A 27165-nucleotide genomic window follows, 5' to 3' on the forward strand; every position below is an offset into this window, starting at 1 on the left:
CTCTGTTCCGTGAAATAATAAAAATGTAATGTTTCAAATTTCTTTAACATTATCCGGACAATTTAAAAAGGGACAAATGGTGGAAGGGATAATAAGGGATGTTCCTTATGATCACTGGGAAAGGGAAGAGGCCATTAGAAATTCACAACACAACTTCAAAAAAATTAGCTTGTGTCGAACAAATTTGGTGGAGTTTAGTGGGGACGTCACTAGAATAGGGCATGAGAGAAATTTGGTGGACATTGTCACTGGCTTATAGGTAACAACTGGGCAACGTGATTTCATGAATTGGATTCTGAGAAAGGAGGCGATGGTATTGTCGCTGAACTAGTAACCCAGAGACCCAGAGTACTGCTCTGGAAGCCTGGGTTCAAATCCCGTCATGGTGGATGGTAGAATTTTAATTCATTAAAAATCTGGAATTAAAGGTCTAATGATGATCATGAAACCATTGTCAATTGTTGTAAAAACCCATCTGGTTCAACCCATCTGCCGTCCTTACCTGGTCTGGCCTACATGCAACTTCAGACCCACAGCAATTAGCTCTTTGCAGTTAGCTCTGAAATGGACTCGCACACAGTTGTAACACAAAATAGGAATGAAACCAGATGCAGCATCCAGTACTGACCTAGGAAACAACAATGACAATCGCAGATCTGACGACCCTGCAAATTCCTCCTTACTAACATCTCCCAAAATTGGGAGAGCTGTCTCACAGGCTAGTCAATCCTCATGGAGACAATGTCCCATAATATCAGATAATATCCATCATTATCCCTGGGTCTGGGATAATATTGGTGTCCTGTCAGCAGAGGTGGCAGCACACTGATACTTACCCTGGGTGTCCTCAACATCGACTTCACACCCCCAAGAATTCTCATGGCATCAGGTCAAACGTGGGAAAGGAAACCTCCTGCTGAGTACCACGTGCCGCTCTCCCTCAGCTGATTCAGTGCTCCTCTATGTTGAACGAAGAGAGCACTGAGTGGGAGACTTCAATGTCCATCACCAAGAGTGGCTCGGTAGCACTGACTGAGCTGGCTGAGTCCTAAATGACATAGCTGCTAGACTGGGTCTGTAGCAGGCGGTGAGGGAACCAACAAGAGGGGAAAATCATACTTGACCTCATCCTCGCCAACCTGCCTGCCACTTGTGCATCTGTCCATGACAGTATCGGTAGGAGTAATCAGCGCACTGTCATTATGCAGACAAAGTCCCGCCTTCACATTGAGGATATCCTCCTTTGTGTTGTGTGGCACTACCACCGTGCTAAATGGGATAGATTTCAAACAGATCAAGCAAACTCAAGACTGGGCATTGATGTGGGCCATCAGCAGCAGCAGAATTGTACTCAAACACAATCTGTAATGTCATGGCCCGGCATATCCCCCGCTCTACAAATACCATCAAGCCAGGGGTTCAATGAAGAGTGCAGGAGGGCATGGCTAACAAGTAGCAAGTAACATTCACACCACACAAGTGTCAGGCAATGACCATCTTCAACTAGAGAGAATCCAACCATTGCCCCTTGATGTTCAATGGTGTTACCATCATTGAATGCCCCACTACCAACATCCTCGGGGTTACCATTGACCAGGAACTGAACTGGACTAGCCACATAAATACTGTGGCTACAAGAGCAGGTCAGAGGCTAAGAATTGTGCAATAAGTAACTCACCTCTTGACTCCACAAAGCTGTCCACCATCTACAAGGCACAAGTCAGGAGTGTAATGGAATACTCCCCACTTGCCTGGGTGAGTGCAGCTCCGACAACACTCAAGAAGCTTGACACCATCCAGGACAAAGCAGCCCATTTGATTGGTACCACATCCACAAACATTCACTCCCTCCACCACTGACGCACAGTAGCAGTGTGTACCATCTACTAGGTGCACTGCAGGAATTTGCCAAGGCTCCTTAGGCAGCATCCACTTCCAAACCCAAGACCACTAACACCTATGAGGACCAGGGCAGCAGATAGATGGGAACACCACTGCCTGGAGGTTGCCCTCCAAGTCGCTCACCATCCTGACTTGGAAATATATCGCCGTTCCTTTACTGTCGCTGTGTCAAAATCCTGGAACGCCCTTCAAACAGCACTGTGGGTGTACCTACACCACATGGACTGCAGTGGTTCAAGAAGGCAAGTCACCACCACCAGCTCAAGGGCAACTAAGGATGGGCAATAAACGCTGGCCCAGCCAGCGAAGCCCATATCCTGTGAATGAATAAAAAAAAGTGAAATGGTTTTAAATGTCCATTTCATCTCTTACCTTTCAGGTGACTGGGTACATCAGATAAGCCCCTTCCAATGTTCATGTAATCAAATGGATCAGAACCTGTTTAAAGCAATTAACTTTCATGAAATCAGATATGTGTAATGTTATAGCAAAATCTGAATGTTTGAATCTGAAATTGAATTCACTGTGTGATTTTACCGTACCAAGTTCCTGTATTTCTTTTATTATCTTATCCAACTTTGGGACCCCATGATGCACTTTCACAAAGGATTCCCACATCACCCTTCGGGCCCGAGAGCCTTTCTCCATCACCAGACTTAGGAGCAGCTTGGAACTCTCCGCCCGGTTTCCCTTATCCGTGAGCTCGGTGACTTTCTGCAAAGAATAATAATGAATATATTGAAGATCAGAGTGAAAGATAAAGACTGAGAATGAGAAGGAAAGGATCTGCTGAGTGATGGCATTTTCCAGTTGTTTTGAGCACAATAAACAGTCACTGGGCCGAGAACTGATGTATAATGAACATTCACTAAAAATCATCTTCATCTCATTTCAGTCATTAACAGCAAATAAATGTAAATAAACTAAGCCAGAAGTCTGAAATACATTTTGGAGAGAGTGAGGAATCATTGACAATCTGCAGTATTTTAATGTGATCAGTGTGATGAGTTTTCTTTGTCAAGTTATTGATTGACAATATGATCCACTTGTTTCCTCACAATGACGTCCTGTTGTCACAGATTCTCATTTACTCAGCAAGAAAATAGCAGCAAATCAGATCACTGGTGGAAGGGAAGGGACAATTCTGGTCATTAAGTTATTTTAACAGAAGAATGGGAATCTTAAAATGAAAACTGGCAGAGAAATCACCATTGACTGAACCAAACCAGTACTGTTGATTTATCTGTAAGGAGAATCGAATATTAATAATGGTGAAAAATCCAATCAATCCGATCAATTTCCCCCTCAGAAACTGAAAGTTCAGCAGCTTGATATTTTTGCAAATTTGCTACGAATATGAAAACTTGGTAAGGAGTGGGAAGTGGGTAGGTTTTGAGAGTGAGTGGGACCCAAGATAACTGAACACTGTGGTGGTGTGAAGGAGAGGCTGCTCAAAAGGCCAGAGTCAGAGCAATGGAGAATTCCAATGGGAGGTTTCAGGACTTGAGCAGCTTACAAGGAACGAAAGGGTCAAGGTCATTAAGTTAATTAAATAGAAGAATGGGAATTTTAAATTGAAGGCATCTGAGTACTAGGAGATATTATAGGTTTGTGGGCACACGAGTGATATCTGGGACCTGGAGTGGTACAGGATAAAGGCAGCAAAATCCAAGTAGCTTAACATTCCAGAGATTGCAAGGTTACCTTGGTTACCTCCACACTCAACTGTTCCAAATACATGGATGAAGGTTCAGGAGAAGTGTTGAGATAGGGGTAGAGACTTGTAGTGTTATGTGGGACATTTTTGTGCTGGCAAGTTTGCAGCAAATTGAGTTCAGTGGGAAGCTGGACACTGAAATCACAGATAGCCTAGCTAAGCTTTAGTCAGTGACCAGGGGGAGAAATAAAATCAAGTGGTGAGAAGATGGAGTTTGTGGCAGGGATAGCAGACAATGGTGTCAATTTTTCCAATGTCTAACAGTAGGAAAAGGGAGTTACATTCCACGCCAAGAGTATAGAGGCAGGAAATTACACAGTGAATGAACTCAATTACCTGATGTTCACCCATGAGAGGTGACTGTCAGAGGGAGAAACAGGGACAGGATATATTCTTTGACGAGATGTGGGCATCACTGGCTAAGTCAGCATTTGTTACTCATTCTTAATTCTTTCCTTTTGTCAGTCCACGCTAGAGAGAAGACGGTAGTGAGCGACCTTCTTGAACTGTTGCAATCCATCTGGTACCGTTACACGCACAGTGCTGCTGAGAAGGACATTCTCGTTTTGACCTAGTGACAGTGAGGGAATGGCGATAGAGTTCCAAGTCAGAATGGTTGGACAGGAAGTTGCAGATTGAATGAGTTTAGTTTGCTGATGCTCCTATGAGGAGTGATGGGTCACACTAAGAGGGCAGAGAAAAATAATTTATTCCAGTTGTGTGCAGTTTTGGACACTCCATTATTGAATGAAATATAAACACTGAAGGAACTGTCCTGCAGATTCATCAGGATGTTACCAGGGATGAGGAGTTATTGTTAATGTGGGTATTTGAGAATTTAGGATTCAAGGTGAGCAGACTAAAGGATGAATTGATCAAAGTCTTCAAGCTTCTGAAGCATGAGATAAAATCACAGCATCGATGGAGGAAACGATTGTTTTCTTCTGACCCACAGATTTTTCTTTTGGCTCTCTTTCTTAGTTTGGGTTTTGCACATTTTCAGCTCTCCCTTGTTTTCAAATGTCTTTTGTTTAACCCACAGGCTTATTTTTGTCATCTACCGTTTCTCAATTTACTGTTAACTAGTTTCCTGGTAGTTCATTGCTTTCCCACTATATCCTCCCTGTTCTCTCCTTTACCCAGCCTCATCAAACTCTTTCCTTTTATTGTCAGTCCACACTAGAGATAAACCTGAATCATTCTCCTATCCTTTTACAGATAATGATGGATCGGCTGGGTGTTTTCAGTTTCATAGCATTGTGTCAGATTCACAATATTTACAGTTTGACTCATTTTCCCATTTCTATTCTGTAAGATTTGGTGATTCTTTTATCTAAAATGAGAACAATTCTCAGTGGCAGCATGGAAAGCAAATTAGGTGTTGGGTTGTATTAAGAGGGCAATATTGAGCCAGAAGTGTGAGGTAATTTGCAACTTGCTAAAAACATTGGTGTGTCCATACTTAGAAAACTGTGTATAGCCCTGATTGCCTCAGTACAATAAGGTTATAAGAGCTACTAGAACGATTGAGAGGATGGAGGGGTTGGGCGAGGAGCTATTGTGTAAACTGGGAGCGTCCTCACTGGAAAAAAAAGATTGAGAAGTAATATGATTGTTGTTTCCCATTGACTTCAGTTTTGTGAGGACACCTTGATGCCACATTAGCTCAAATGCTGCCTTGATGTGAAGGGAAAGCACCACCACCTCTCCTCTGGAATTCTTTTGGCCATGTTTGAGCCAAAGCTGCGATTAGGTCTGGAGCAGAGTGGTCCTGGCAGAACCCAAACTAAGTATTGGTGAGCAGGTTATTGCTGAGTAAGGGCCAGTTCAAAGCACTGTCGACGATACCTTCCGTTGTTTTACTGATGACTGAGAGTAGGCTAATAGAATTGCAATTGCTGGCTTAGATTTGTCCTGCTTTTCATGGATAGGATATTCCTGTGCAATTTTAACATTGTCAGGTCGATGCCAGTGTTGCACTGAAACAACTTGACTAGAATTGCGGCTAGTCCTGGGGCACTAACTTCAAGAACTACAGCCCGGAAGTTGTTGGGGGCCTTGCATCCAGTGAGCTCGGTTGCTCCTTTACATCATGTGAAGGGATTTAAAATGGCTGGAGACTTGTTTCAGTGATGATGGGAACCAGGACCTAGTGGATAAATCATCCGCTAAACACTTTGGACTGAAGATAGTTGCAAAAGCTTCAGCCTTATCTTTTGCACTCGTGCTGGGCTTCCCATTATTGCTTATGTGCATGTTTGTGGATTCTTCTCCTCCAGTTTGTTGTTTAGCTGTTCACCACAATATTAATGGTCTGGCAGGAATGCAACGCTATACACTCTGTTGGTTGTGGGATTACTTGCTTCTGAATATCACAGAATCACAAAGTGCAGAAGAGGTCCTTTGGCCCATCGAGTCTGCATCCAAACATGAGAAACACCTGACCTACCTACCTAATCCCATTTACCAGACCATAGCTTTGAATTTTATGACATGCCAAGTGCTCATCCAGGTACATTTTAAAGGAGGTGAGGCAACCCGCCTCCACCATCCTCCCAGGCAGTGCATTCCAGACCATCACCATTCTTTGGGAAAAAAAGTGTTTCCCTACATCCCCTCCTGCTCCTGACCTTGAATTTGTGTCCCCGCGTGACTGACCCTTCAACTAAGGGGAACAGCTGCTCCCTATCCATTCTGTCCATGCTCCTCATAATCTTTTACACCTCAATCAGGTCACCCCTCAGTCATCTATGCTCCAATGGAAACAACCCAAGTCTATCCTACCTCTCTTCATAATTTAAATTTTTCATCCCAGGCAACATCCTGGTGAATCTCCTCTGCACCCCCTCCAGTGCAATCACATCCTTCCTATAATGTGGCAACCAGAATTGCACACAGTACTCCAGCTGCAGCCTCACCAAGGTTCTATACAACTCCAACAGGACCTCCCTACCTTTGTAATCTATGCCTTGATTGATAAAGGTAAGTATCCCATATGCCTTTTTCACCACCCCACTAACATGCCCCTCCTCCTCAGAGATCTATGGACACATATGCAAAGGTCCCTTTGTTCCTCAGAACTCCCTAGTGTCATGCCGTTCGTTGAATACTTCCTTGTCAAATTACTCCTTCCACTTTACAGGGTTAAATTCCATCTGCTACTTATCTGCCGATTTGACCATCCCGTATGTATCTTCCTAAAGCCCAAGACACTCAACCTCACTGTTAACCACCCGGCCAATCTTTTTGTCATCCGCAGACTTACTAATCCTCCCCGCTACATAGTCATCTATGTCATTTATAAAAATGATGAATAATACGGGACCCAGCATAGATCCCTGTGGTACGCCACTGGACACAGGCTTCCAGTCACTAAAGCATCCTTCTGTCATCACCCTCTGTCTCCTACAACTAAGCCAATTTTGAATCCACCTCGTCAAATTACCCTGTCTCCCATGTGCATTTGCCTACTTTATAAGTCTCTCATGTGGGACCTTGTCAAAGGCTTTGCTGAAATCCATATAAACTACATCAACTGCACAACCTTCATCTACACACCTGGTCACTTCCTCAAAGAATTAAATTAAATTTGTTAGGCATGACCTCCCTCTGACAAAGCCATGCTGACTGTCCCTGATCAACCTTGCCTCTCCAAGTGGAGATAGATTCTCTCCTACAGAATTTTCTCCAATAGTTTCCCTACCACTGACGTGAGACTCACTGGCCTGTAGTTCCCTGGCTTCTCTCTACAACCTTTCTTAAATAGCGGAACCACATTAGCTGTTCTCCAGTCCTCTGGCACCTCCCCTGTGGCCAGAGAGGAATTAAAAATTTGGGTGAGAGCCCCTGTGATCTCCCCACTTGCCTCCCTCAGCAGTCTGGGACACACATCATCTGGACCTGGAGATTTGTCCACTTTTAAGCCTGCCAATACCTCCAATACCTTGACACTCCCGATATCAATTTGGTCAAGAACCTTGCAGTCTCTCTACCCGAGTTTGATACCTTCATCCTCATTCTCTTGGCTGAAGACAGATGTGAAGTATATATGCTATGGTGATGTGTTGTAGCCTCACCAGGTTGGCATCTCATGTTTATAGACCTCTGATGCTGATCCTGCAATGCTCTCCTACACATTAATTGAACCAGGGTTGAGCCACTGGTTTGATTGAAATGGTGGAGTGATGGAAATGCTGTACAAGAATTCTCAAGCTGATGGCCCACAGCGCTTTGTGGATAGTGAGTTTAGAGACAGTAGATCTATTGTGTATCCATCACTTTTAGCACAGTGATACTATAGCACAACACAATTTGAAGACGGTACTTCATTTCCTTTGAGGACTATGCGGTGGTCACTCCTATAGTGTCATAGACAGATGCATCTGCAATAGGTAGATGGGTGAGGACAAATAGGGTTTCACCTCCTGTTGATTCTCTGGCCAACTGCTGCAAGCCCAGTCTGGCAGATATGTCTTTCAAGACTCAGAAAGCATTGTCATTAGTGGTGCTACCGAGCCATTCTTGATGGGAGAAATTAAGTCCCCACCTATTGTGAATTCTCTGCCCTTGCTTTTTTCTAATTAATCTGGAGGAGTCCATATTCATCAACTGAAGGAGGGCAATAATCAGCAGGTGGTTTTGTTGTCTATCTTTGGCCTCATGCCAAGAGATTTCCTGAGGTCCTGAATCTATATTGAGGACTCTCCCTGGTTACTGTATTACCCCTAGGCTGCCATCTCTGGTGGATCTATCTAGTGGGAAAGGGCATACCCAGGAATAGTAGCAGAAGAGTCTGGAATGTTGTTTGATGGTCATATTGACAGGATTATTCTTACATCAGGCTGTTGTTTTATTAGTCACATTTGTTACAAGTCCTTCAACGTTAGTGGGGACTTTGCATGGTCGACTGAGCTGTGACTGAATCCAATGCTGGGTGCTCTTATTACAGCTTTTTATAGCTGTGTTGCATGTTGATCTCGACCATTTCAGAGGGCAGTGAAGAGTCAACCATGTTGCTGGGTGTCTGGAGCCATATAAAGGTCAGGATGAGTAAGAACGGCAGGTTTCCTTCCCTGAAGGACATGAGCGACCCAGATGGCTTTTGACGACAATTCAATATTATTTAATTACCTTAGATCAAATTCACAAACTGTCACAGTGAGATCTAAGTTCAGGTCTCTGGAGTATGAGTCCAGGCTACTAGTTTGTTAATTCAGTAACATAACCACAATGCTGCTGTATCTGTATGTGGTAAGTGTTGTATGCTTGGAAGAAACAGATCACTTTAGGTCTACGGTTCCCAAAGCTTTGAGGCTTTCCTCACCTCAAGCTTGGTTCTGGTGTAGACTAATTATTGGAGGTTGATTTATCACCATTATCAGCATGTGACTGCCTGGGTGCTAGAAGATGATCTAGATAGATCTTGGTCTTCTATCATCCTTACACTCTGCAAGTTTTGTAATATTTAAATAATCCAAACTCATTGCAATCCTCCCACTTACCCGATGTTCTTGTCCATTGAAAATCTGCTCGTATGTTAACAATGAGCTGACTCCATCCACCCCTTCTTCAATCGCCTGTTCTATTCTGTCCCAGTAAAATTTTGTCAACTGGAACAGCTGGAAATCATCCCACTTTGTCAAGAACTCAGTGATTCTGGAGTTTGGATCTGTGAACACAAAATGGAGAAAAACAAACATCATTGAATTTCCAGTCATGTTGTTCTACTTCCTTTACAGGAAGCGACTGAATCCTCCTGTGAGCCACATTATCAAACAAAGTGTGAAAATCCAGAAACATTAAGTGATAGCATAGCTGATTTGTGACCTAATTCCTAACCTTGCCCCAAATCCCTGAATACCCATGGTTAACAAGAAGCTATCAATCTCAAATTTAAAACCAGCAAATTTCTTTATTGGACCCCTCCCTCTGGATTCTTACCTTCTCTTGATCTTTTCATTGAGAACTGTCGGCGCGACATTAGTCGTCTCAATTTCTCTGCTCCTCTCACCCATTCTAACCTGTCTCTCTCTGAACTTACTGCACTGCATTCTCTCAGGTCCAACTCTGACATTGTCATCAAACCCGCTGACAAGGGTGGTGCTGTTGTTGTCTGGCGCACTGACCTCTACCTCGCGGAGGCTGAGCGCCAACTCGCAGACACTTCCTCCTACCTCTCCCTGGACCATGACCCCACCACTGAACATCAAGCCATTGTTTCCAGGACTGTCACTGACCTCATCTGCTCTGGAGATCTCCCTCCCACAGCTTCCAACCTGATAGTCACCCAACCTCGGACGGCCCGCTTCTATCTCCTACCCAAAATCCACAAACAGAACTGCCCTGGTAGACCGATCGTCTCAGCTTGCTCCTGCCCCACAGAACTCATTTCTCGTTATCTTGACTCCCTTCTCTCTCCCCTTGTCCAGTCCTTTCCCACCTACATCCGTGATTCCTCTGACACCTTACGTCACATCAACAATTTCCAGTTCCCTGGCCCCAACCGCTTCCTCTTCACCATGGACATCCAATCCCTCTACACCTCCATCCCCCACCAGGATGGTCTGAGGGCCCTTAGCTTCTTCCTCGAACAGAGGCCCGAACAATCCCCATCCACCACTACTCTCCTCCGTCTGGCTGAACTTGTTCTCATGCTGAACAATTTCTCCTTCAACTCCTCTCACTTCCTCCAAATAAAAGGTGTGGCTATGGGTACCCGCATGGGCCCCAGCTATGCCTGTCTCTTTATGGGGTATGTGGAACATTCCTTGTTCCAGCCCTACTCTGGCCCCCTTCCACAACTCTTTCTCCGGTACATCGATGATTACTTCGGTGCCGCTTCATGCTCTCGTTGGGACTTGGAAAAATTTATTAATTTTGCTTCCAATCTCCACCCCTCCATCATTTTCACGTGGTCCATCTCTGACACTTCCCTTCTCTTCCTTGACCTCTCTGTCTCAATCTCTGGTGATAGACTGTCCACCAATATCCATTACAAACCCACCGACTCCCACAGCTATCTCGACTACAGCTCCTCACACCCCGCTTCCTGTAAGGACTCCATCCCATTCTCTCAGTTCCTTCGCCTCCGTCGCATCTGTTCTGATGATGCCACCTTCAAAAACAGTTCCTCTGACATGTCCTCCTTCTTCCTTAACCGAGGTTTTCCACCCACGGTCGTTGACAGGGCCCTCAACCGTGTCCGGCCCATCTCCCGCGCATCCGCCCTCACGCCTTCTCCTCCCTCCCAGAAACATGATAGGGTCCCCCTTGTCCTCACTTATCACCCCAGCAGCCTCCGCATTCAAAGGATCATCCTCCGCCATTTCCGCCAATTCCAGCATGATGCCACCACCAAACACATCTTCCCTTCACCCCCACTATCGGCATTCCGTAGGGATCGCTCCCTCCGGGACACCCTGGTCCACTCCTCCATCACCCCCTACTCCTCAACCCCCTCCTATGGCACAACCCCATGCCCACGCAAAAGATGCGATACCTGCCCCTTCACTTCCTCTCTCCTCATCGTCCAAGGACCCAAACACTCCTTTCAAGTGAAGCAGCATTTCACTTGCATTTCCCCCAACTTAGTCTACTGCATTCATTGCTCCCAATGTGGTCTCCTCTACATTGGAGAGACCAAACGTAAACTGGGCGACCGCTTTGCAGAACACCTGCGGTCTGTCCGCAAGAATGATCCAAACCTCCCTGTCGCTTGCCATTTTAACACTCCACCCTGCTCTCTTGCCCACATGTCTGTCCTTGGCTTGCTGCATTGTTCCAGTGAAGCCCAACGCAAACTGGAAGAACAGCACCTCATCTTCTGACTAGGCACTTTACAGCCATCCGGACTGAATATTGAATTCAACAACTTTAGGTCGTGAGTTCCCTCCCCCATCCCCACCCCCTTTCTGTTTCCCCCTTCCTTTTCTTTTATTTCCAATAAATTATATAGATTTTCCTTTTCCCACCTATTTCCATTATAAAAAGAGAAAAAGGAAAAAAAAAATTATTTATTGATTTATTTTTTTTACATCTTTTATGCTCTCCCCACCCCCACTAGAGCTATACCTTGAGTGCCCTACCATCCATTCTTAATTAGCACATTTGTTTAGATAATATCACCAACTTTAACTTTAACACCTATGTGTTATTTTGTATTATTGTTGTTGACATCTTTTGATGATCTGCTTCTATCACTGCTTGTTTGTCCCTACAACCACACCCCCACTCCACCTCTCTCTCTCTCTCCGCTCCCCACACACACACCATAAACCAGCTTATATTTCAACTCTTTCTTGGACTCGAACTCAAGTTCTATCGAAGGGTCATGAGGACTCGAAACGTCAACTCTTTTCTTCTCTGCCGATGCTGCCAGACCTGCTGAGTTTTTCCAGGTAATTCTGTTTTTGTTTTTGTTTTGGATTTCCAGCATCCGCAGTTTTTTTGTTTTTAAATTTCTTTATTGTTTGCTGGATGTGGGAGTCGTTGGCAAGGCCAGCATTTGTTGTCTATCCCAAATTGCCCCAGAGAAGGAGATGGTGAGAGACCTTCTTGAACCACTGCAATATATCTAGTGCATGTATGCCCACAACGTTTCTGGGAAGGGAGTTCCAGTATTTTGACATAGTGACAGGAAAGGAACAGTGATTTTCTTCAAGGTCAGGATACTGTGTGGCCTGGAGAGGAACTTGCAGGTTACGGTATTCCCACGCATCTGTTGCTCTTGTTCTTCTTGGTGGTAAAGGTCATGGATTTGGATGATGGAGTCAAAAGAGCCTTGGTGAGTTGCTGCGGTGCATCTTGTAGACACTACACACTGCTGCCACTGTGCATAAGTGGTGGAAGGAGCTAATGTCTTCACACTGAGGATACCCTCCATCATCGTGCTAATTAGGATAGATTTCAAACAGATCTAGCAACTCAAGGCAGGGCAACCTTGAAGCGCTGTGAGCAATCAGCAGCAGAACTGTACTAAACCACAACCTATAACCTCATGGCCCGGTATTTCCCACTCTCTACCATTACCACCAAGCCAGGGGTTTAACGCTGGTTCAATGAAAAGTGCAGGAGGGAACGCCTGGAGCAGCATCTGGCATACCTAAAAATGATGTGTCAACCTGGCGAAGCTATAACACAGGACTACCTGTGTGCCAAGCAGCATTAGTAGCAAGTAACAGACAAAGCTAAATGATTCCGCAACCAATGGATCACATCTAAGCTCTGCAATCCTACCATGTTCAGTCATGAATGACGGTAGACAATTAAACTACTCATTAGAGGAGGAGGCTCCACAAATATCCCCATCCTCAATGATGGGGGAGTCCAGTACATCAGTGCAAAAGATTAAGCTGAAGCATTTGCTACAATCTTCAGCCAGAGGTGCAGAGTGGATGATCCATCTCGGCCTCCACCAGATGCCCCCAGGATCACAGATGCCAGATTTCAGCCAATTCAATTCACTCCACGTGATAAAGAAACAGATGCAGGCACTGGATACTGCAAAGGCTATGGGCCCTGACAATATTCCAGCAACAGTATTGAAGACTTGTGCTCCAGAGCTTGCTGCGACCCTAGCCAAGCTGCTTCAGTGCAGCTACAATACTGGCACCTGCCAGACAATGTGAAAAATCGCTTAGGCATGTCCTGTACGCAAAAAGCAGGACAATCCAATCTGGCCAATTACCCATCAGTCTACTCGCGACCATCAGAAAAGTGAAGGAAGGGTTCATCAACAGTGCTTTCAAGCAGCAATTGCTCAGCAATAACCTGCTCACTGACACTCATTTGGGTTCCGCCAGGGTCACTCAGCTGTTTACCTCATTACAGCCTTGTTTCAACATGGACAAAAGAGCTGAGCTCCAGAGGTGGGATGAAAGTGACTGCCCTTGACATCAATGCAGCGTTTGACTGAGTGTGGCATCAGGGAACCTTAGCAAAACTGTAGTCAATGGGAAAACTCTCCACTGGTTGCAGTCAGACCAAGCACAATTGTAGATGGTTGTGGTTGTTGGAAGTCAATCATCTCAGTTCCAGGACATCACTGTAGGAGTTCCTCAGGGTAGTGTCCTAAGCCCAACCATCTCCAGCTGCTTCAGCAATGACCTTCATTCCATCACAAGGTCTGAAGTGGAGATGTTCACTCATGATTACACAATGTTCAGCATCATTCGCAACTTCTCAGATACTGAAGCAGTCCATGTCCACATGAAGCAAGGCCTGGGTGATATCCAGGCTTGGGCTGACAAGTGGCAAGTAAATATTCGTGCCACACAAGTACCAGGCAATGACCATGTCCAACAAGAGAGAATCTAACCATCGCCCCTTGACATTCAATGCCATTACCATTGCTGAATTCTCCACCATCAACATCCTGAGGGTCAAAATTGACCTGAAAGTGAACTGAACTAGCCACATAAACACTGTGGCTAGAAGAGCGGGTCAGAGGCTAGGAATGCTGCAGTGAGTAACTCAGCTCCTGACTCCCCAAAGCCTGTCCACCATCTACAAGGCACAAGTCAGCTGTGTGATGGAATACTCTCCACTTGCCTGGATGAGTGCAGCTCCGTGAATACTCACGAAGCTTGACAGCATCCAGAACAAAGCAACCTGCTTGATTGGCACCCCATCCACAAACATTCACTCCCTCCACCACCGACACACAGTGGCAGCAGTGTGCACGATCTACAAGATGCACTGCAGGAACTCACCAAGGCTCGTTAGACAGCACCTTCCCACCCACCTGCCGCAACCATCTCAGTGGGCAAGCGCAGCAATAGATGGGAAAACCACCATCTGGAAGTTCATCTCCAAGCCACTCAGCATCTTGGCTTGAAAATATGTCACCATTCCTTCACTGTCGCTGGAACTCCCTCCTTAACAGCACTGTGGATATACCTGCGCCATGTGGATTGCAGCAGTTCAAGGCGGCAGCTCACTACCATCATCTCAAGGGCAACTTAGAACTCAGGATGGACAATAAATGCTGGTCTATCCAGTGAAGCCCACAACCCATGAAAGAATAATTGTTTAAATGTTCTACGTGGTGGATGGGATGCTGATCAAGTGGGCTCTTGATGGTGTAGGTTTTCTTGAGTGTTGTTGGAGCTGCAGACATCTAGGCAAGGGGAGAATATTCCATTGCACTCCTAAGTTGTGCTTTGCAGATGGTGGGCAGACTTTGAGAAGACAGAAGTGAGTTACTCTCCTCATAATTCCCAGCTTCTGACATGCTCTTGTAGCTACAGTATTTATATGGCTAATCCAGTTCAGTTACCAGTCAATGGTAACCCCCAGGATGTTGAAAGCGGGCGATTCAATGATGGTGATGCTATTAAATGTCAAGTGGAGATGGTTATATTCTATCTTGTTGGAGATTATCATTGCTTGGCACCTGTATGGCATGAATGCTACTTGCCATTTTATTAGCAGGTAGCTCTCAGAGGTGGGAAATCCTTTCTGATAGCAGCTTAAGTCTTGTTCTGAGCCAATTAATGGCCCTATGGCTGTTAATTTGGCTCGGACACTCCCAGTCACATGGAGCTAGGTGCAGCTTAATTTTAAGCCAAGGAGGTGGTGCGGGTCACTGCCTTGGTGTGGAATTCCCCCCATGGCTCTATGACTAGGGAGTATAGTAAAAAAGATTGGAGCCAGACCTTTCAGGAGTGAAATTATAATAAAAACTTCAATACACAGGAGCCCTCTTCTTTAAGTAGCCAACTGATTCTAGATCTGAGGTGAGGTGACTCCCTGCCATCATGGCAGCATTTGACCACGCATGGCACCATGGTCAGTTATCTACTCAACAGTTCCAGTACTCAGGAGCTCCCTCAACCTGTGACTGTGATGGCCCTTTAGAGGGTCACTCATTTAACTCCTTCTACTCGGCCCCTGTCCTGTTCCCTCTTCCTGTCTGAGCTGCAGGTCTTGCACAAGATATGGTCAATCTATTAGCAAAGAAATTTTATCCTGAAGTATTTTGTGAACCTACCTGTGGCCATTCTCATTCCTTTTGTAGTTGTTTGATATTCTGTCTCGTTTGGACCTTCAGCCATGGTACTGACAGATGTTCCCAGATTAGGATGTTCTGTAATAAATATTAGATGAATACAAGGATTAGATGGATATATTAAAATCAGAAGAATATTGACAGCTTCAAACAGTGAGGCGATGCGCAGCATTTATTTGCAGGATATCTTTAGGGAATTTACAATCTCACAAGTGTCACGGTGATACAGATGGTAGATTTTTGGCTGCTAGACAATGTACGACCTGCTCTCACCCTTCTCCAAAAATCCACCCTTGACCCCTTTGTCCTTGCAAACAACTGCCCTCCAGTCTCCTTTTCCCACTTCAACATGTTATTATCTCCAAAATCCATGCCCATCTTTCATGGAATTCCATGTTTGAATCCCTCCAATCAAGGTGCAACCATTCCACAGGACCAAAACGGCTCTTATTGAAGTCACAAATAACACCCTTCCTGGCTCTGGCAGTAGGAAATGAAGCATTTTCATCCTTCTAGACCTGTCTACAGCCTTTGACATGGTTGACCACATCATCCTTCTCCAACTCCTCTCTGCTGTCACCAAGCTGGGTGAAAATGCGGCAAAAGTTCCCAGATCAACTCTTATCTATTAAATTGCAGCCAAAGAATCTCTTCCCACTCCCACACCATTATCTCTGGAGTCTCCCAATGATGTCTCGTTGGCCCTCTTCTATTTCTCAACAACAAGCCGCCCCTTGGCAGCCTGGTTCCACAGGTAAGCTGAGGACACCCAGCTCTACTTCATCACAGTTTCCTGTATCCTGACTCTAAACAAGTCCCTTTTACCCATCATCTGTGCCTACTAGTCCACGCTGGCTCCTAGTCTCACAACATCTCATTTTAAAATTCCCAACCTAGCTTTTCAAATTTCTCCATGGCCCCTCTCTTCTTATCTATGTAACCTCGAACAGCTTTGGAAGACATCGATATCTCTGCCCTCCATCTCTCCGAGTCTGTCATGTTTCACATCCTGATGATAATCATCCAAAACTGGGGTCCAAGTTCTGAGCTTTTCCCTTCCAGAGCCTCTCAGCCTCTGTTACTTCTCTCTCCTCCTTTAAAATTCTCCTTAAAAACACCAACTCTCTGACCACGTGCTCTGGTACTCCTTCAGTATCTTGGTACCATTTTCAAAAGAAATTGTACTGGTTTTGTTAAGCAGCATGGAATGTTTTGCGAATGAAAGGTGCAAGACAAATGCAATTTGTTGCATTTTCTCCACTTGTGTGGCTCACTGCATGTATGCCCATACCCTTGTGCCCAATCAAACTATCAGCCAGTGTCCTATCATTTCTACACTGTAGAAGTATAAAAATGATTCAGTCTTGGATCAGTCTTTTCTCCAAATTACAAATTAATTATTCTCCAGCGTTAATTTATAAAGAATGAATGAGACAATGTAAAATTTACTTATCTGCTGTTTAACTCACATTGCACCCACCCCTGCAGCCACCTAGCATTGACCAGCCCCGCACCCCCCACTGACCCAGCCCCGCACCCGGGCACTGACCCAGCCCCGCACCCTATACTGACACAGCCCCGCTCCCCCCACTGACCCAGCCCCGCTCCCCCCACTGACCCAGCCCCGCTCCCCCCACTGACCCAGCCCCGCGCCCTCCACTGACCCAGCCCCGCACCCGGGCACTGACCCAGCCCCGCACCCCCCACTGACCCAGCCCCGCACCCCCCACTGACCCAGCCCCGCACCCCCCACTGACCCAGCCCCGCACCCCCCACTGACCCAGCCCCGCACCCCCCACTGACCCAGCCCCGCACCCCCCACTGACCCAGCCCCGCACCCTATAATGACCCAGCCCCGCACCCCCCACTGACCCAGCCCCGCACCCCCCACTGACCCAGCCCCGCACACCCCACTGACCCAGCCCCGCACCCTATACTGACCCAGCCCCGCACCCTATACTGACCCAGCCCCGCACCCCCCACTGACCCAGCCCCGCACCCGGGCAATGACCCAGCCCCGCACCCGGGCAATGACCCAGCCCCGCACCCGGGCAATGACCCAGCCCCGCACCCGGGCAATGACCCAGCCCCGCACCCGGGCAATGACCCAGCCCCGCACCCGGGCAATGACCCAGCCCCGCACCCGGGCAATGACCCAGCCCCGCACCCGGGCAATGACCCAGCCCCGCACCCGGGCAATGACCCAGCCCCGCACCCGGGCAATGACCCAGCCCCGCACCCGGGCACTGACCCAGCCCCGCACCCGGGCACTGACCCAGCCCCGCACCCGGGCACTGACCCAGCCCCGCAACCCCCACTGACCCAGCCCCGCACCCGGGCACTGACCCAGCCCCGCACCCGGGCACTGACCCAGCCCCGCACCCGGGCACTGCCCCAGCCCCGCACCCGGGCACTGACCCAGCCCCGCACCCGGGCACTGACCCAGCCCCGCACCCGGGCACTGACCCAGCCCCGCACCCGGGCACTGACCCAGCCCCGCACCCGGGCACTGACCCAGCCCCGCATCCCCCACTGACCCAGCCCCGCACCCGGGCACTGACCCAGCCCCGCAACCTATACTGACCCAGCCCCGCACCCCCCACTGACCCAGCCCCGCTCCCCCCACTGACCCAGCCCCGCACCCCCCACTGACCCAGCCCCGCACCCCCCACTGACCCAGCCCCGCACCCCCCACTGACCCAGCCCCACACCCCCCACTGACCCAGCCCCGCACCCCCCACTGACCCAGCCCCGCTCCCCCCCACTGACCCAGCCCCGCTCCCCCCACTGACCCAGCCCCGCACCCTATACTGACCCAGCCCCGCACCCTATACTGACCCAGCCCCGCACCCCCCACTGACCCAGCCCCGCACCCTATACTGACCCAGCCCCGCTCCCCTCACTGACCCAGCCCCGCACCCCCCACTGACCCAGCCCCACACCCCCCACTGACCCAGCCCCTCACCCCGCACTGACCCAGCCCCGCTCCCCCCACTGACCCAGCCCCGCTCCCTATACTGACCCAGCCACGCGCCCCTCACTGACCCAGCCCCGCTCCCCTCACTGACCCAGCCCCGCTCCCCTCACTGACCCAGCCCCGCACCCCCACTGACCCAGCCCCGCTCCCCCCACTGACCCAGCCCCGCACCCTATACTGACCCAGCCCCGCACCCTCCACTGACCCAGCCCCGCACCCCCCGCTGACCCAGCCCCGCTCCCCCCGCTGACCCAGCCCCGCACCCCCCACTGACCCAGCCCCGCACCCTATACTGACCCAGCCCCGCACCCCCCGCTGACCCAGCCCCGCTCCCTATACTGACCCAGCCCCGCACCCTCCACTGACCCAGCCCCGCACCCTCCACTGACCCAGCCCCGCACCCTCCACTGACCCAGCCCCGCACCCTCCACTGACCCAGCCCCGCACCCTCCACTGACCCAGCCCCGCACCCCTCACTGACCCAGCCCCGCACCCTATACTGACCCAGCCCCGCACCCCCCACTGACCCAGCCCCGCACCCCCCACTGACCCAGCCCCGCACCCCCCACTGACCCAGCCCCACTCCCCCCACTGACCCAGCCCCGCTCCCTATACTGACCCAGCCCCGCACCCCTCACTGACCCAGCCCCGCTCCCCCCACTGACCCAGCCCCGCTCCCTATACTGACCCAGCCCCGCACCGTATACTGACCCAGCCCCGCACCGTATACTGACCCAGCCCCGCACCCCCCACTGACCCAGCCCCGCACCCTATACTGACCCAGCCCCGCACCCCCCACTGACCCAGCCCCGCACCCCCCACTGACCCAGCCCCGCACCCCCCACTGACCCAGCCCCGCACCCCCCCACTGACCCAGCCCCGCACCCTATACTGACCCAGCCCCGCACCCCCCACTGACCCAGCCCCGCACCCCCCACTGACCCAGCCCCGCACCCTATACTGACCCAGCCCCGCACCCCCCACTGACCCAGCCCCGCACACCCCACTGACCCAGCCCCGCACCCCCCACTGACCCAGCCCCGCTCCCCCCACTGACCCAGCCCCGCTCCCCCCACTGACCCAGCCCCGCACCCCCACTGACCCAGCCCCGCACCCTATACTGACCCAGCCCCGCACCCCCCACTGACCCAGCCCCGCACCCTATACTGACCCAGCCCCGCGCCCTATACTGACCCAGCCCCGCTCCCTATACTGACCCAGCCCCGCACCCTATACTGACCCAGCCCCGCACCCTATACTGACCCAGCCCCGCACCCCCCACTGACCCAGCCCCGCACCCTATACTGACCCAGCCCCGCACCCTATACTGACCCAGCCCCGCACCCTATACTGACCCAGCCCCGCACCCTATACTGACCCAGCCCCGCACCCGGGCACTGACCCAGCCCCACACCCTATACTGACCCAGCCCCGCACCCCCCACTGACCCAGCCCCGCACCCTATACTGACCCATCCCCGCACCCTATACTGACCCAGCCCCACTGACCCAGCCCCGCTCCCTATACTGACCCAGCACCGCACCCTATACTGACCCAGCCCCGCACCCCATACTGACCCAGCCCCACACCCTATACTGACCCAGCCCCGCACCCCATACTGACCCAGCCCCGCACCCTATACTGACCCAGCCCCGCACCCTATACTGACCCAGCCCCGCACCCCCCACTGACCCAGCCCCGCACCCCCCACTGACCCAGCCCCGCACCCCCCACTGACCCAGCCCCGCACACCCCACTGACCCAGCCCCGCACCCCCCACTGACCCAGCCCCGCACCCCCCACTGACCCAGCCCCGCACCCTATACTGACCCAGCCCCGCTCCCTATACTGACCCAGCCCCGCACCCTATACTGACCCAGCCCCGCACCCTATACTGACCCAGCCCCGCTCCCCCCACTGACCCAGCCCCGCACCCTATACTGACCCAGCCCCGCTCCCCCCACTGACCCAGCCCCGCACCCTATACTGACCCAGCCCCGCACCCTATACTGACCCAGCCCCGCACCCCCCACTGACACAGCCCCGCTCCCCCCACTGACCCAGCCCCGCTCCCCCCACTGACCCAGCCCCGCTCCCCCCACTGACCCAGCCCCGGTCCCTATACTGACCCAGCCCCGCTCCCCCCACTGACCCAGCCCCGCACCCCCCACTGACCCAGCCCCGCTCCCCCCACTGACCCAGCCCCGCTCCCCCCACTGACCCAGCCCCGCTCCCCCCACTGACCCAGCCCCGCTCCCCCCACTGACCCAGCCCCGCTCCCCCCACTGACCCAGCCCCGCTCCCCCCACTGACCCAGCCCCGCTCCCCCCACTGACCCAGCCCCGCTCCCCCCACTGACCCAGCCCCGCTCCCCCCACTGACCCAGCCCCGCTCCCCCCACTGACCCAGCCCCGCTCCCCCCACTGACCCAGCCCCGCTCCCCCCACTGACCCAGCCCCGCTCCCCCCACTGACCCAGCCCCGCTCCCCCCACTGACCCAGCCCCGCTCCCCCCACTGACCCAGCCCCGCACCCCCCACTGACCCAGCCCCGCTCCCCCCACTGACCCAGCCCCGCTCCCCCCACTGACCCAGCCCCGCTCCCCCCACTGACCCAGCCCCGCACCCTATACTGACCCAGCCCCGCTCCCCCCACTGACCCAGCCCCGCACCCCCCACTGACCCAGCCCCGCACCCTATACTGACCCAGCCCCGCACCCTATACTGACCCAGCCCCGCACCCCCCACTGACCCAGCCCCGCACCCCCCACTGACCCAGCCCCGCTCCCCCCACTGACCCAGCCCCGCACCCTATACTGACCCAGCCCCGCTCCCCCCACTGACCCAGCCCCGCACCCCCCACTGACCCAGCCCCGCACCCTATACTGACCCAGCCCCGCTCCCCCCACTGACCTAGCCCCACTCCCCCCACTGACCCAGCCCCGCTCCCCCCACTGACCCAGCCCCGCTCCCCCCACTGACCCAGCCCCGCTCCCCCCACTGACCCAGCCACGCTCCCTATACTGACCCAGCCCCGCGCCCCACACTGACCCAGCCCCGCTCCCCCCACTGACCCAGCCCCGCTACCCCCACTGACCCAGCCCCGCACCCCCCACTGACCTAGCCCCGCTCCCCCCACTGACCCAGCCCCGCTCCCCCCACTGACCCAGCCCCGCTCCCCCCACTGACCCAGCCCCGCTCCCTATACTGACCCAGCCCCGCGCCCCACACTGACCCAGCCCCGCTCCCCCCACTGACCCAGCCCCGCTACCCCCACTGACCCAGCCCCGCACCCCCCACTGACCCAGCCCCGCACCCTATACTGACCCAGCCCCGCACCCTATACTGACCCAGCCCCGCACCCCCCACTGACCCAGCCCCGCACCCTATACTGACCCAGCCCCGCACCCTCCACTGACCCAGCCCCGCACCCCCCACTGACCCAGCCCCGCTCCCCCCACTGACCCAGCCCCGCTCCCCCCACTGACCCAGCCCCGCTCCCCCCACTGACCCAGCCCCGCTCCCCCCACTGACCCAGCCCCAGACCCTATACTGACCCAGCCCCGCACCCCCCACTGACCCAGCCCCGCAACCCCCACTGACCCAGCCCCGCACCCTATACTGACCCAGCCCCACTCCCCCCACTGACCCAGCCCCGCACCCCCCACTGACCTAGCCCCGCTCCCCCCACTGACCCAGCCCCGCTCCCCCCACTGACCCAGCCCCGCTCCCCCCACTGACCCAGCCCCGCTCCCCCCACTGACCCAGCCCCGCTCCCTATACTGACCCAGCCCCGCGCCCCACACTGACCCAGCCCCGCTCCCCCCACTGACCCAGCCCCGCTACCCCCACTGACCCAGCCCCGCACCCTCCACTGACCCAGCCCCGCACCCCCCACTGACCCAGCCCCGCACCCTATACTGACCCAGCCCCGCACCCTATACTGACCCAGCCCCGCACCCTATACTGACCCAGCCCCGCACCCCCCACTGACCCAGCCCCGCACCCCCCACTGACCCAGCCCCGCACCCTCCACTGACCCAGCCCCGCACCCTATACTGACCCAGCCCCGCTCCCCCCACTGACCCAGCCCCGCTCCCCCCACTGACCCAGCCCCGCTCCCCCCACTGACCCAGCCCCGCTCCCCCCACTGACCCAGCCCCGCACCCTATACTGACCCAGCCCCGCGCCCCCCACTGACCCAGCCCCGCACCCTATACTGACCCAGCCCCGCACCGTATACTGACCCAGCCCCGCACCCCCCACTGACCCAGCCCCGCACCCCCCACTGACCCAGCCCCGCACCCCCCACTGACCCAGCCCCGCACCCCCCACTGACCCAGCCCCGCTCCCCCCACTGACCCAGCCCCGCTCCCCCCACTGACCCAGCCCCGCACCCCCACTGACCCAGCCCCGCACCCTATACTGACCCAGCCCCGCTCCCCCCACTGACCCAGCCCCGCACCCTATACTGACCCAGCCCCGCACTCCCCACTGACCCAGCCCCGCACCCTATACTGACCCAGCCCCGCTGCCCCCACTGACCCAGCCCCGCTGCCCCCACTGACCCAGCCCCACACCCCCCACTGACCCAGCCCCGCACCCTATACTGACACAGCCCTGCTCCCCCCACTGACCCAGCCCCGCACCCGATACTGACCCAGCCCCGCACCCGATACTGACCCAGCCCCGCACCCGATACTGACCCAGCCCCGCACCCCCCACTGACCCAGCCCCGCACCCCCCACTGACCCAGCCCCGCACCCTATACTGACCCAGCCCCGCACCCCCCACTGACCCAGCCCCGCACCCCCCACTGACCCAGCCCCGCACCCCCCACTGACCCAGCCCCGCACCCCCCACTGACCCAGCCCCACACCCTATACTGACCCAGACCCGCTCCCCCCACTGACCCAGCCCCGCTCCCCTCACTGACCCAGCCCCGCACCCTATACTGACCCAGCCCCGCACCCTATACTGACCCAGCCCCGCACCCTATACTGACCCAGCCCCGCACCCTATACTGACCCAGCCCCGCACCCTATACTGACCCAGCCCCGCACCCTATACTGACCCAGCCCCGCACCCTATACTGACCCAGCCCCGCACCCTATACTGACCCAGCCCCGCACCCTATACTGACCCAGCCCCGCACCCTATACTGACCCAGCCCCGCACCCCCCACTGACCCAGCCCCGCACCCCCCACTGACCCAGCCCCGCACCCCCCACTGACCCAGCCCCGCTCCCCCCACTGACCCAGCCCCGCACCCTATACTGACCCAGCCCCGCACCCTCCACTGACCCAGCCCCGCACCCTATACTGACCCAGCCCCGCACCCTATACTGACCCAGCCCCGCACCCTATACTGACCCAGCCCCGCTCCCCTCACTGACCCAGCCCCGCTCCCTATACTGACCCAGCCCCGCTCCCTATACTGACCCAGCCCCGCACCCCCCACTGACCCAGCCCCGCACCCTATACTGACCCAGCCCCGCTCCCCTCACTGACCCAGCCCCGCTCCCCTCACTGACCCAGCCCCGCTCCCCTCACTGACCCAGCCCCGCTCCCCTCACTGACCCAGCCCCGCTCCCCTCACTGACCCAGCCCCGCTCCCCTCACTGACCCAGCCCCGCACCCCCCACTGACCCAGCCCCGCTCCCTATACTGACCCAGCCCCGCACCCCCCACTGACCCAGCCCCGCTCCCCCCACTGACCCAGCCCCAGACCCTATACTGACCCAGCCCCGCACCCCCCACTGACCCAGCCCCGCACCCCCCACTGACCCAGCCCCGCACCCCCCACTGACCCAGCCCCGCTCCCCCCACTGACCCAGCCCCGCTCCCCCCACTGACCCAGCCCCGCACCCTATACTGACCCAGCCCCGCACCCCCCACTGACCCAGCCCCGCTCCCCCCACTGACCCAGCCCCGCTCCCCCCACTGACCCAGCCCCGCTCCCCCCACTGACCCAGCCCCGCACCCCCCACTGACCCAGCCCCGCACCCCCCACTGACCCAGCCCCACTCCCCCCACTGACCCAGCCCTGCACCCCCCACTGACCTAGCCCCACTCCCCCCACTGACCCAGCCCCGCTCCCCCCACTGACCCAGCCCCGCTCCCCCCACTGACCCAGCCCCGCTCCCTATACTGACCCAGCCCCGCGCCCCACACTGACCCAGCCCCGCTCCCCCCACTGACCCAGCCCCGCTACCCCCACTGACCCAGCCCCGCACCCTCCACTGACCCAGCCCCGCACCCCCCACTGACCCAGCCCCGCACCCTATACTGACCCAGCCCCGCACCCTATACTGACCCAGCCCCGCACCGCCCACTGACCCAGCCCCGCACCCTATACTGACCCAGCCCCGCACCCCCCACTGACCCAGCCCCGCACCCTCCACTGACCCAGCCCCGAACCCTATACTGACCCAGCCCCGCTCCCCCCACTGACCCAGCCCCGCTCCCCCCACTGACCCAGCCCCGCTCCCCCCACTGACCCAGCCCCGCTCCCCCCACTGACCCAGCCCCGCACCCTATACTGACCCAGCCCCGCGCCCCCCACTGACCCAGCCCCGCACCCTATACTGACCCAGCCCCGCACCCTATACTGACCCAGCCCCGCACCCACCACTGACCCAGCCCCGCACCCCCCACTGACCCAGCCCCGCACCCCCCACTGACCCAGCCCCGCTCCCCCCACTGACCCAGCCCCGCACCCCCCACTGACCCAGCCCCGCACCCTATACTGACCCAGCCCCGCTCCCCCCACTGACCCAGCCCCGCACCCTATACTGACCCAGCCCCGCACTCCCCACTGACCCAGCCCCGCTGCCCCCACTGACCCAGCCCCGCACCCTATACTGACCCAGCCCCGCTCCCCCCACTGACCCAGCCCCGCTCCCCCCACTGACCCAGCCCCGCTCCCCCCACTGACCCAGCCCCGCACCCTATACTGACCCAGCCCCGCACCCCCCACTGACCCAGCCCCGCACCCTATACTGACCCAGCCCCGCTCCCCCCACTGACCCAGCCCCGCTCCCCCCACTGACCCAGCCCCGCACCCTATACTGACCCAGCCCCGCTGCCCCCACTGACCCAGCCCCGCTGCCCCCACTGACCCAGCCCCGCTGCCCCCACTGACCCAGCCCCGCTCCCCCCACTGACCCAGCCCCGCTCCCTATACTGACCCAGCCCCGCGCCCCACACTGACCCAGCCCCGCTCCCCCCACTGACCCAGCCCCGCTACCCCCACTGACCCAGCCCCGCACCCTCCACTGACCCAGCCCCGCACCCCCCACTGACCCAGCCCCGCACCCTATACTGACCCAGCCCCGCACCCTATACTGACCCAGCCCCGCACCCTATACTGACCCAGCCCCGCACCCCCCACTGACCCAGCCCCGCACCCCCCACTGACCCAGCCCCGCACCCTCCACTGACCCAGCCCCGCACCCTATACTGACCCAGCCCCGCTCCCCCCACTGACCCAGCCCCGCTCCCCCCACTGACCCAGCCCCGCTCCCCCCACTGACCCAGCCCCGCTCCCCCCACTGACCCAGCCCCGCACCCTATACTGACCCAGCCCCGCGCCCCCCACTGACCCAGCCCCGCACCCTATACTGACCCAGCCCCGCACCGTATACTGACCCAGCCCCGCACCCCCCACTGACCCAGCCCCGCACCCCCCACTGACCCAGCCCCGCACCCCCCACTGACCCAGCCCCGCACCCCCCACTGACCCAGCCCCGCTCCCCCCACTGACCCAGCCCCGCTCCCCCCACTGACCCAGCCCCGCACCCCCACTGACCCAGCCCCGCACCCTATACTGACCCAGCCCCGCTCCCCCCACTGACCCAGCCCCGCACCCTATACTGACCCAGCCCCGCACTCCCCACTGACCCAGCCCCGCACCCTATACTGACCCAGCCCCGCTGCCCCCACTGACCCAGCCCCGCTGCCCCCACTGACCCAGCCCCACACCCCCCACTGACCCAGCCCCGCACCCTATACTGACACAGCCCTGCTCCCCCCACTGACCCAGCCCCGCACCCGATACTGACCCAGCCCCGCACCCGATACTGACCCAGCCCCGCACCCGATACTGACCCAGCCCCGCACCCCCCACTGACCCAGCCCCGCACCCCCCACTGACCCAGCCCCGCACCCTATACTGACCCAGCCCCGCACCCCCCACTGACCCAGCCCCGCACCCCCCACTGACCCAGCCCCGCACCCCCCACTGACCCAGCCCCGCACCCCCCACTGACCCAGCCCCACACCCTATACTGACCCAGACCCGCTCCCCCCACTGACCCAGCCCCGCTCCCCTCACTGACCCAGCCCCGCACCCTATACTGACCCAGCCCCGCACCCTATACTGACCCAGCCCCGCACCCTATACTGACCCAGCCCCGCACCCTATACTGACCCAGCCCCGCACCCTATACTGACCCAGCCCCGCACCCTATACTGACCCAGCCCCGCACCCTATACTGACCCAGCCCCGCACCCTATACTGACCCAGCCCCGCACCCTATACTGACCCAGCCCCGCACCCTATA

General features: G+C 55.5%; 1 protein-coding gene across 1 annotated transcript in view; it reads right to left on the reverse strand.

The window, feature by feature from the left end:
- The window catches only part of LOC121289625 (NACHT, LRR and PYD domains-containing protein 3-like), a 110491-nt gene that overhangs the window by 26841 nt on the left and 56485 nt on the right, over positions 1-27165 (reverse strand). The window contains exons 2-5 of the mRNA XM_041209256.1: positions 15609-15704; positions 9121-9287; positions 2445-2616; positions 2275-2340 (exon numbers count right to left, since the gene is read on the reverse strand). Of these exons, the coding sequence (XP_041065190.1) occupies positions 2275-2340; positions 2445-2616; positions 9121-9287; positions 15609-15704 (501 nt within the window). The remainder of the gene's footprint in view (positions 1-2274; positions 2341-2444; positions 2617-9120; positions 9288-15608; positions 15705-27165) is intronic.

The sequence above is a fragment of the Carcharodon carcharias genome, chromosome 17 (assembly GCF_017639515.1).
Source record: "Carcharodon carcharias isolate sCarCar2 chromosome 17, sCarCar2.pri, whole genome shotgun sequence".
NCBI lineage: Eukaryota > Metazoa > Chordata > Chondrichthyes > Lamniformes > Lamnidae > Carcharodon > Carcharodon carcharias.